Here is an 11,147-nt window from a genome sequence, read left to right as displayed (position 1 = left end):
ACAAGAGGGCAAGCGTAGTATATTATTTAATTTTACAATTCCGTTAAACTCAGCCAATTTGGTATCTCATTACTATGGATACGATATCTTTTTTGACATCATAGTGCTGAGTTGTATACAATCCAAGGTTAGTTTCTCTCTCGTATGAAAAGCTCAAGTGATTTGAATTAAGGCACAAACAGGGGTGTGAATATGCAGCACTGTTACAAACTAAAAAATAATAGTGTGAGACTACAATTACAGAGTTTGTTGTGTTAGCCTCTGACCTTTTGCCATCTGATCTTTTACTCTTTTGCCATCGGCATCCGAAATCAAAGACTTTGATCTTTGACAATATGAACAAATTTTGCATAGAGTACTGTAACAATTTCACTGAAATGTGAACATACCTCTCTGGAAGGTGACTGTTGTAATATAGGGGTTCTCAACTTCTGGCTCATGGGCCAAATCCAGCCCATGGCACTATGTCATCTGGCCCATGGGACTCTCCACAGTCCAGAAATTTGGCATAGGGGGAGTGGTGCTGTCAAATCTTAGGACCTATGCATTGGATCTGGCTCCTTATCCCAGCACACAGGGCTGGGCAGGAGCAGTGCTGGGCCCCCAGGACTCAATCCCAGGACCCAGTTCAGCCCACAGATGGACCCCATACCACTATCTATCCTGCAGGGCCAAAAGGTTGAACACCATGGTTCTAGTAGATTTTCTTTAGGTTAGTAGTTCTCTAAATGCTGTCTGAAAAGTTGCTTGCTCACCTGGTACTTGTTCTTCTTTTTTCCAGCAGTCATATCTGTATAAAAGACAGCTGAAAATATTTTCCTTTTGCAACTTCTCCATTTTATTTGATTCATAGCTGCTGTAGAACAGAGTGTATTTGTAAATAAAAGAGGTAGTCCAAAGCAATACAAACTGGAGAGGAAGCAATTCATGATACCGGCTATGAAAGCTGTGGAGTATCTAATTTTTATGTTAAGTAAAACCTGTAGTTGATAGCAGTTACAAATTTATTATCAACGTGAGACAGTTGCTTTAGAGAGCTGGGGACAGATAATTATAATGAGTGTGTAAGGCAAAACAAATCAAGTCCTTTTCTTAGATTAGGGACTTAATTTGGCTTGAACAGTGTCCTCTGCTTTGAAATAGCTGAGTTTGACACCTACCTGGAACACAACTGACTTGGCTGGCTTTTACACAATCCCCAAAGCACTATTTAATCTACTTTGTTCATGCTCTCTTTGTTTTTGAGTGACCTACCTCCATAGCCATATCTCGACATTCCAATTGCTGACACACTAATTTTCTACCAGTTTAGCTGAGTTTGGAGGCTGGCTCCCTGACAGTATAGGTGCTGATTTTTTTTATAGTGGAGAATAACTTTGCAGCCTGTTTGTTCTATCAGACATTGCACATCATTTATCCCAGTGGTGCTAATCCCTTCACCCCTGCAGGCCAGAGGAGTGGTTCAGGGTCAGTTCACAGGCAAATCCAGTCCTTGGGCCCAATCCAGCAGGCCTGGCTAGGGCTTGATTTGGGGTGTGGGTCCAGCTGGGCCATGACCCAGTCTGGTGCAGAGGGATGGCCCAGCAAAGAACCCCAACTCTAGCTCCAAGCCCCATCCGCTGGCCTGAAGGGCTTGGAAATCTGGCAGTGGAGGTCCCAATATTAATTGCTGCCACTCACTCACTGCCAAATTTCTGGACATGTGGGGAGCCCTGCAGGTTGGATCTGGCCTGCTGGCTGGAGATTGAGCACCACTTCTTTAGCATAAAGCAGGGGTTTTCAACCTTTTTTAATCTAAGTACCCACAACGGCCAATAAACAGGGATGAGGGGGTGTCACTGGCAGTCCCTCGGAGTTGAGGATGACATCCATCAGGCTTGATGGGTCCTCAGGTGAGTGAGGAACCCAATTCTGGATACACACATTCTTCAGCAATGGGGGCGTGTTGTTGTGCGGGGGGGTAGTGCACAACCGGATGCCAAGCAAGGGGATAGTGTGCAGCCACGGGGCAGGGGAGTGTGCAGCCAAGTGGCGGGGGGTGAGGGAGGTGGTGCACAGCAGGACTCTGAGTGAGGAGGCAGGAACAGAGTGCCACAGCCTCCCAGGAGCAGGCCAGGGCGGGGAAGGTCACTGGGCTGGGGTGAGGGCAGTGGCACCCCTCTGTGGGGCAGGGAAGCTCACCAGGCTGGTGTGTGGCAGTGGCAGCTGCTGCATGCAAACTTCCCTGCCCTGCAGAAGAGTAATGCTGCCCTCGCGCAACTCGGGCCCTACTCCTGGGAGGCGGCAGTGCTCTGTTCCCACCTGCCCATGCGTACCCCCTAGGACCAGTCCAAGTACCCACAGGGGTATGTGTACCCCTGGTTCACAACCCCTGGCATAAAGAAATGGAGCAAGTGGCTTGAGGCTTTCTTGCCATATTCTAGCTCAGTGTTAGTGTATACTTAAAAAGCCAGTAAAGTTTTGCATACAGGGCTTTTTTGGCCTGCCAGACTCAGTAACTGTTACACTTACACAGCTTCTGTTTTGTTATGGGAGTCTGGAAACTAATAGGCTACATTTGCTTGTGTGCACAGCAGCCTACTCTAAGTTCAGAAACCTTGGAGTTCATTCATCATTTCTGAGCAAGAATTAAATAAAGGCCATGGACAGGTATTCATTTCTAGTGGTAAAAAGTTCATATAAATTCTAACTTCTAGGAAAATAGCCCAGGATCTGGCACATGTGTGTGTTTCTGCCCCTGGCTGGAGAACTACACAAGTATGCAGGCTCTTCGCAGAGCCCATTGATTGACAGCCTGCCAGTCTTCCTGATTGAGAAGATACTGTGTGACACTTGGTGTCCTCAACACTTGAGAGAAGCATTCAGCCATTCAAGTTAGTATGGGAAGAGGGAGGTTTTCTTGATAGGAAGTGATCTAACTTTTTGTGGAAAAAACAGTTCTCTTTTGCAAGAAACCCCTTGAATAGCCGTTGTGACCGCCGGGCTGGGGTCCTCCCCGTAGGTCGCTCATCTGTGGGAGGAGGACTGCCACCGATGTCCCTGAGTTACCACTGAGTGGGGTTTGTTGTTCTGATGTCCATTCCCCGCCCTAGTTCTCGCCTGCCATGACTTGTTGTTCCGTTCAGTTAGGACGGTTCCTGGGTACTCCGTGGCCCATGATCCCTCGGCGGTCACGATGCGGGGCTCCACCACCCCTTGCACCCCGGCCTTACGCCTCCTTTAGGGCTCCCGCGACTGAGGGACTGCCCTCCTACTGCCCCTCCGGCCCAATCGGCCCCTGTCTTCAGGTCCCTCGTATGCCGGTTGACCCAAGGTGGGGTCCCGGTGAGAAATGAGTTTCTCTATGGGGTCCCTGGCCCTATCACCCCGGCTGTACCCCTCAGCCGGGGTATCCCTTTACCGGGAAACAAAAACCTACAGGGAACTGAAAGCTTGGCCCTTCAGCCCCTTTGGCTGGACCTCCCGCCCGGACCCTCCGTGGCCCCTGCTGGGAGCGACCCTGCCCCCACTTAGTCTATGCACGCGGTCGGGATGGCGACCACCTCCACCCCTCTGTGCCTCCTTAAGGCCCTTTGGGGTCCTGACCCTCTCGGGCGGTGTCACGTCCCTCTGCCGGCGTCCCAGCCCTGAACCTGCAAGCCTCGTAAGTTTCAGGTTCACAGTCCCAAAAGTCCTCTCCGCTGGGTTCCTCGTCCTCGGAGCCCATCTGCTGCTCCTCCGTCGTTGTCCTGCAGTTGGTCGTCGCCGGTATCTTCCTCGCCTCCGGGGCCGGTAGCAGCTCACTGCTGGCGTTCCCTGCCTCGTCCGCTGGGGAGTTTGTCCATTCGCTGGGCTCCAAGTGTGGAGCAGTTGACGGCTCGTCCTGCTCGGGGTTGCCTCGCCCCTCGTAGGGCAGGGCCTGTGGCCTGTTCCTTTTCGGAGCCTCCAGCCTCCGTGGGTGAGGAGTCCCCAGGTCCTTCCTCCCGTTCCTTCCCGGCGGCTGTTTTTATCCCCAGCGGCCGTATGCCGGTGCCAATGCCGACTTCCGGTCACGTTGGCGTAAGCACGTGGCAGACGCCCCGCGTGGGCTTTTCTGCCGCCCTGGGTAAGTCCCGTCCTGGTTCCCTGGGACAGCCATATGCTCTCTTTTTGTGCCAGCTCCTTTAAAATGAGCTACATTTCTTATATCAAGAATAGAAAATGGTGTAGGAGAAATAGTCTTTGGGGAAAAAGTAGAGCACCACTAATATGCAGTTAAATTGAAACAATCGCAGAACAGATAAACAAGATAATGCTTTATTATTAACACCTTCCTACTACAGTAGTGTTCAGATACCATTATTACTAGCTGTGTACAAACATAAAATGAAAGTGGTTTTCTCAAAAGAGCTTTTGATGGGAGCATGATATAACACACAGGTGCCAAATACAGCAGCATGGGGGAGAAAAAATTGGTAATAGCCACTAATAATTGACTTTAATAGAAAGTGTACAATGTTGATAGTTTATATCTTTTTCAAATTCTATAAATGAACAAAAAAAGTTATGAACTGTCTCTAGTAAGCCATCTGTCTAGCTGCTGGCAGTGTGCGAAGCAGGCCCTATTCAGTTTGGATTTGGCCTGAATCAGGGATAGTGATTCAAGTTGTTGATTCAGATCACTGTCCCTGATTCAATTCAGTTGAATCCGAACCTAAAGATTCGATGCTGATTCAGAGAATCAGCAATTCAGACATAGGCACAGCTTTAAATATTTTGTCTACATACCTTGAGGCACCAGTGCAGCTTGTAGATGCTGGGGTGCATGGAGCGTCCCACAGGAGTACGGGGGGGGCCTCCACATGCTTGGTGGCAAAACCAGAAGTGGACCGGAAGTCCACTTCCAGGTCTGCTGGGGAGCGCGTTGGGGGGCCCTCCGAACCCCACCAGCTTGGCGATCAGCTGCAGGGGGACCCCGGGTGCCCCCCTAGACCCAGGAGGCACCAGTCACCAAGCCGAGGAGGTGGGGGGGCCCCCAGCATGCTCCCCAGCAGACCCAGAAGTAGACTGGAAGTGCTTGTGGTCTACTTCTGGGTCTACTGCCAAGTGTGCTGGAGAACCCCCTGTGCTTCTGTGGGACACTGCACGCGCCCCAGCATCGCAGCGTTCATGAGCCGCCTGCTACCTAGATGTATGTGGAAAAAACATTTAAAGCTGTGTCTACGTCCGAATCTCTGCGAATCAATTCGAAGGGTTCTGATTTGATTCAGGGAGATTAAAGGGTCCTCTGATTCAATTCGGATTCAGAGATTAGGCCACTGAATTGGGCCGAATTGAATCAAGGACTAAAGCTTTGCACAGCCCTACTAGCTGCTTTCATTAGACAGTGTAGTTTGAGCACCAGTGACAGGGAGATTATAAATTGGTGTTTGGAAAAGGCCAAAATCCAGTTCTGAAAAATGCAGTCCATCATGTCTAAAAGGAGATTCCCAAGACATTTCAACTTAGTTTTACCAATGCATTTGATACTTTATCTTACAACCTTAAGAGCACACTTGGAATATTCTGTATGGAGTGGATACCAAGTTTAGAAATGGATATTCAAAATCTCAAAGGAACACATTGAAAGTTTGCAAGGATTAATTGAGGATTAAGTCAGGTTTATTAGGAAGGACTTCAAGCACTTGCGTATGTTCAGCCAAAAGGAAAACAAGACAGAGGAAGGACTTGATTACAGTGTGTGTGTGTGCATGCATGCATGCATGCATGCTCACTCCTATAAGCATTTAAGAGTCTTAGGAGGGGTCTTGGCAGAAGGAAAAGACATGATGTGAACTGTGGAGCTGCTGGGACTTTTCTTCAAATACTGCCACATAACAAGGAATAGGTACTAAGAGAGGTGATTGGAGCAGGTAATAGACCTGAAAGACAAGAACAGGTGTGCAGTCGTTGCCTTTAAAAAATGCCAAAGGCACCTTTGATAAATCCTTTATTAAAAATCTGTATATTTGTTATAGAGAATATTGAACCACTAAAGCAGTTATGTCCTGCTCTAAGTGCAAGACATAACTGTAGTAGCTCAGCCACTACTGTGAAAACTGTTCCCAGGTGGCCTTCTAAATTGTAACTACTGAACTGTAAGTAGACGTACTGGAACAGCCAAAAAGTGTGGATGTCCAGTTAAGTTGTAAGGGGGTGAAAAGATACACCTAAGTCTCTTTCTGTTTGTAAGCATCTCTTTTCCAGTCTGTGTGCAGAGGATATATATGCAGTATACAAATTTGCATTTTAAAGACAGGAGCATAGGATGGGTACATATCTGAACTAAAATCAGGGTTATTAACAGGTTCAAATGAGCTTATTCTGTTTAAGCGCCAAGTGTCAATTGTATTCCGTTCCATGTCAAAAGACTTTGTTGACTGAGGAAATCCCAAACTGTAATATACCTGAGTGAAATGGCATTCAGTGCCCAGCAGGAAAGGCTGCCAAACTAAATTGGCCCTGAAACAGGAACTTCACAAGTAGTGCACAGATTAGGAATCCAGGAGAAGCTAAAAGGGAGAACCAAAGAGTCAGAAAGTAGATTTTGCTATTGAAAGAGAGGCCAGCTTGAGCAGAGGTAGTTCAGGAACAGTTGAAAGGCAGGTGGGGAAGGAGAGTAGGAGAATCTGGAAAGGGGTTCCAGCCCAAAAGTGTTCAGTGAAGCTTTGGAGAAGTCTTCAGAGGTTATTGGGCCTTTTGAGGGGCTTTCACCCAATACTGTGTTAACAGTTTTGTGCAGTAATGTTAATGCAGGGCCTCAGTCTTTTAGTGAAATTAATAGTGTAATGTGAGCACTGGCAGACAAAATGTCTCCTCAAGTCTTTGAACTGTCCTGATGTAGAATGGAGTACATTAACTTTGTAAAAGTGGTTGAGGAACAGTCTTTTGTGCACCATTGCAATTTAGTCCCAGCAAATAATGTGAATCACAGTACTGATTAGAAGAAATATTTTGTGTGATGTTTGTGCTCTGGACTAGCTTGGGGACTAAGTCTGAGGTGTGCATACTGTTGTTAAATCCAGACTGGGGTATCTGAGCTAGATTCCATGGCATCTTGATTAAATCATTTCTATATGCTAAACAGCTGAACTTAAAATGCCTCATGCGCAATGAAAGCTTAAAATGTGTATTTGATATAAAAGTGTTACATAAATGTGTTTTATATTTTTAAAGAGCTATTGTAGTATTATAATCTATGCAAAATTATTAATTTCTTGCAGAGAGAGCTTCTTTTAGGAGCCTGAACCTTCATGCTGAGTCTGTTAAAGGGTTCAATATGGGCCGTGCAGTCAGTACAGGTAGTCTGGCTAGCAGTACAATTAACAGACTGGCAGTCCGACCTTTGTCAGTTGAGGCTGAAATTCTGAAGAGACTGTCCTGTTCTGAGCTCTCACTTTTCCAACCACTTCCTGGCTGTTCTAAAGAGAAAAATGAGAAAACCTCCTGGGAGGAAAGACCTAAAGCCATGAGCAAATCATTTCATGATCTGAGTCAGAGCCAAGTCTCTATCTTCCCTCAGCGAAAAAATGTTATAGCTACTATGGATTCCTCCCCAAAGAAAATAGAGATGTTATTGGGAAGAGTCTTCCAGCAGACGCCAATATCTGATACTGGATCAGTATCAGGAGCAATAAAGCTGAACAAGTAAGAATGTCTTTTACTTCCCAAAAATATATTTTTATGCAATAAATCTACATTTAGTATCACTTTTCTTTTGTTCCATATTATTATTTACACCATTATTTTATTATGTTGACACTTCTTCCTCCCTCCCCCCTTCTGACCACCTTTGCTTTTCTTTCCCCTTCCCCTTTAGTTCCAAATCTCATGCAGGTTTAAATAGAAGTCTTGAAAGGAGGAAAAATGAATCAGACTCATCATCCATCGAAGATACTGGTCAAGCCTATGTTGTAGGTCAGCACAAAAAAGTATTATTTTTTTACTTGCTAACTAAAATCTGGAATATTTTCTGCTGCAAAGTGTAAACATGCAGGCTAATGGATTGCTTTGATATTCTTTTAAGGCACTGTATGCAGTTGGCTTACATTGCTTTTACATATGGATTTCCCCCTTTTTGAAATAAAAATATAATCATGAATCAAAAAATACCCTCTCAAAGCAATAAACATTTCATCAAACATGCTGGATGGGGCTTCACAGCTTGAACACCATTTTGCTACTTTTGCTATTTATAACGAGAAGGAAGGAGTAGGTAGGGCTTATTTCCTGGCAGCAGGATCAGCACAGAAGCAGTATAGGCACACCCAAAGTATGTCCAGGGAGTTAGAATAATGTTATAAGCGTCTTGTAATGCACAGCTGTGCAACTTCTTAGGGCTGGGAGCTACAGCAGCAAGGGTGATGGACTACTCTCACCTCCCAAGCTGCAAGCTCTCCCAGCACTGTGTGGGCAGGCAGACCTCCCAACTGCTGCACCAGGAGCTCCCCCTACATACATAACTCCTTGACTGAGGGCTCCCCCGGCACTGCAGGGTGCACTGTGCTGTGCTGCACTGCCCTTTGGAAAGAAGGGAGGGGGAGCCTAGAGCTCCCAGCTATGACAGCTGTGAGGGGAGCAGCAGCTCAGGGGAGCTTTCTTTGGAGTTTGGGGCGGGTGCCAAATTAACCGCTTGTGGGCTGCATGCAGTCTAGCCACTACTTGAACAGCCTCGCCCTGTTGTACTGTGTTGTAATTTCACATTTAGGTGTTCCCGCTATCTTTGTTAAGCTAGGTAACGCGAAGTCTGAGTGACAGATTCTTCCTATATTAATTTGCTTTTTAAATGAGAATTCTGCAAGTTTGAAGCTCTAGAAGTATGCAGTGTAAAAAAATCTCATACAACAGTTGATGTGCACACATCATATATGCCTTCTGGCAGTATAGACACCTCTGTCTTGCATTTGCATACACATGCATGCTCATACATATGGGACAAAGACTCTACTTCCTCAGCACTACAAAAAGAAAAAGCTGCCAAAAACTGAGCTAAAGAACTCAATTTTTTGAGGAGGTAGAAGTTTCCTATGAGTATGTGTGGACCAGCAACTAGAGGACATTATCACATGGTCACTCTTACCTGCCTAGGCCATGACTCTGCAAAGGGTTGAGGCCACAAATATTTTGCACAGAGTTGCAATAACTTCACTGGGTATTATATAATAACTGTTTTCTTGGACTAATCTTTTCCAGATGGAGATTAAATGAAATGTGTTAAAAAAGATAGATCTTAGTCATAATTACAGCTCCATGACTATTTCCATTTAAAAGTCTGAAATATTTTATTCCATGTCTCAGCACTATCTTCTTGAAATGAATAATTCCAAAGATATCTATTTCTTTACAGAAACCTACTTGAATACCCATATTTAGCTGAGGTTCTTTGAGTAGATGTGGTATCTTTTATTAGACCAACTGAGTAGCTGGAAAAAATTCCTTGGCAAGCTTTCAGGTGCAGTCACCCTTCTTCTGAGTATAAATCAATGGAAGTCTGTCATAGTGCAGTGTTGCTGATCAAGAATTACAGAAAGCAAAAACTTATATTTATCTCTAATAGGTATATTTATATCCCAGGTATTAGCATCAGTAGTTCTGGAAATCCTCTTTCATCAGCACCATTGAAACAAAATGGTAGGTTTGTAAATAATTTGCACTGAGTTCAGTTTTTGTTACTGTTTAACCCACTCTTAAAGTGGTCTTGCAGTTTACTGATCCTACCCTTTTATTTCTCTTTCTCACCTGTTCTAAATATCATCACAAGACAAATAACAAGAAAAGTAAACCCCACTTTTAAGAATAACTTTAATAAAGTTGTAGGGCCTTCCAGTTTTGTCAGGCTAAAACAATGCAGCAAATGTAAAGAAAGAAATTAATCCAAGAAAGGATCATTTTTATAGATATTTGTGGCATTTGTGTTTCATTAAAACATTTAAAGTCTGGGAGTAGTAATAAACATTCTGGAAGCTATAATCTAGTTAGTATATCATATGAAGTAATGAAGTTTTTCCCTCCTCATATTTACCCCTTGTGCTAATATTAACTAAATTCAATTCTGTACTTACGGACTTGTTCTGTGGAGTTATTTTGTAAATTTAGCATGTTTTCACTGGATGGTCAGACTTATAAGTTGCCCTGATAGCTGCTGACTTTCCTTATACATATTAGCTTTTATTTGTAACAATAAATTGAACCTACTAATCATTAGCACCTAATAACTATATTACATTTCAGCATTTAACTAATATTTAAGCAATTACAGTAGCTTGATATTCAGTTAAAAAATATGACAGTGTTTTAGGTTCCAGAAAGATATTGAATGTTCTTAATTTTGCTTGCCTGTCACTTAAGAAAAAGTGTACCTGCTTTGGAAGTGTAGAAAATGCCAAGGCTAACTAAAATGTCTTGATGTCCTTTTCTGTTGTGTGAAGTTTTATTTTTTGTTTGAGCATCTGCTAAATGACCACATGGACAGAAACCTTGCAACTTTGCAGCAAGGGGCTTAAGACAGATTTAAACTACAGAGTTATTTATATTTTGGTATTCCACATATACAAAATTGATCTCCTATCTCAAAATGTTTTGTGCTAAACAGAAAATCTGGCATTCAGTTAATAAATAATTGCAGGCGTTTGCCAGAGCATCTTGGGTTGAAACATTTTTCAGCATCATAAATGTACTGACAGAAGCTAGCAATTGAAATGTTTTCTCCTTTTCCTGCATTGTACATGCTCCATAGTTATCAGAGGACTTTTGGCAAGCAGGGTTCTTTTTGTCTTTTTAAATGCTGTATTTGCAAAGAATAGCCAACAATACATATTGTAAGTGAGCTGCAAGTTTCTTCTGAAGTCATTCACACATATAACCCTCCCAGAATTTCCCATGTGTGCATTTCCCTGATGGATGAAAGCACTAATGTCTGGGGCTTAACTTTTTAAGCATAGTCTTAAATGCTGCAGCATCCTGGAATGCCGTACTATCTTTTCAGGGCCCCTCTGGGATCTAATGCACAATTCATACAAATGTGCCTCCTGCCATGCGACACATGCATGGCAGGCAGCGCGATTATGAGATTGTGCATTAGATCACATCAAACCTTATTGTCAGTGCAGGAGGAGCCCAAACCCAGCCCCCCCCCCCCCCCCCCCCCCAAC

At 44.4% G+C, this 11,147-nt stretch overlaps 1 protein-coding gene across 8 annotated transcripts in view; it reads left to right on the top strand.

Moving 5' to 3' along the window:
* The window catches only part of PTPN13 (protein tyrosine phosphatase, non-receptor type 13), a 278,246-nt gene that overhangs the window by 209,348 nt on the left and 57,751 nt on the right, over positions 1 to 11,147 (top strand). For 5 of the 8 annotated variants that reach the window (XM_019525960.1, XM_019525961.1, XM_019525957.1 and 2 more), the window contains exons 18-20: positions 7,221 to 7,644; positions 7,817 to 7,914; positions 9,571 to 9,627. In XM_019525960.1, the coding sequence (XP_019381505.1) occupies positions 7,221 to 7,644; positions 7,817 to 7,914; positions 9,571 to 9,627 (579 nt within the window). The remainder of the gene's footprint in view (positions 1 to 7,220; positions 7,645 to 7,816; positions 7,915 to 9,570; positions 9,628 to 11,147) is intronic. The other 3 variants (XM_019525962.1, XM_019525959.1, XM_019525958.1) reach the window with 1 other exon arrangement.

This window comes from Gavialis gangeticus, unplaced genomic scaffold (genome assembly GCF_001723915.1).
Source record: "Gavialis gangeticus isolate Ggan-Ray unplaced genomic scaffold, GavGan_comp1, whole genome shotgun sequence".
Taxonomy (NCBI): domain Eukaryota; kingdom Metazoa; phylum Chordata; order Crocodylia; family Gavialidae; genus Gavialis; species Gavialis gangeticus.
Note: the sequence above shows the minus strand (reverse complement) of the source record. Positions and strands in the feature narration are given on the sequence as shown.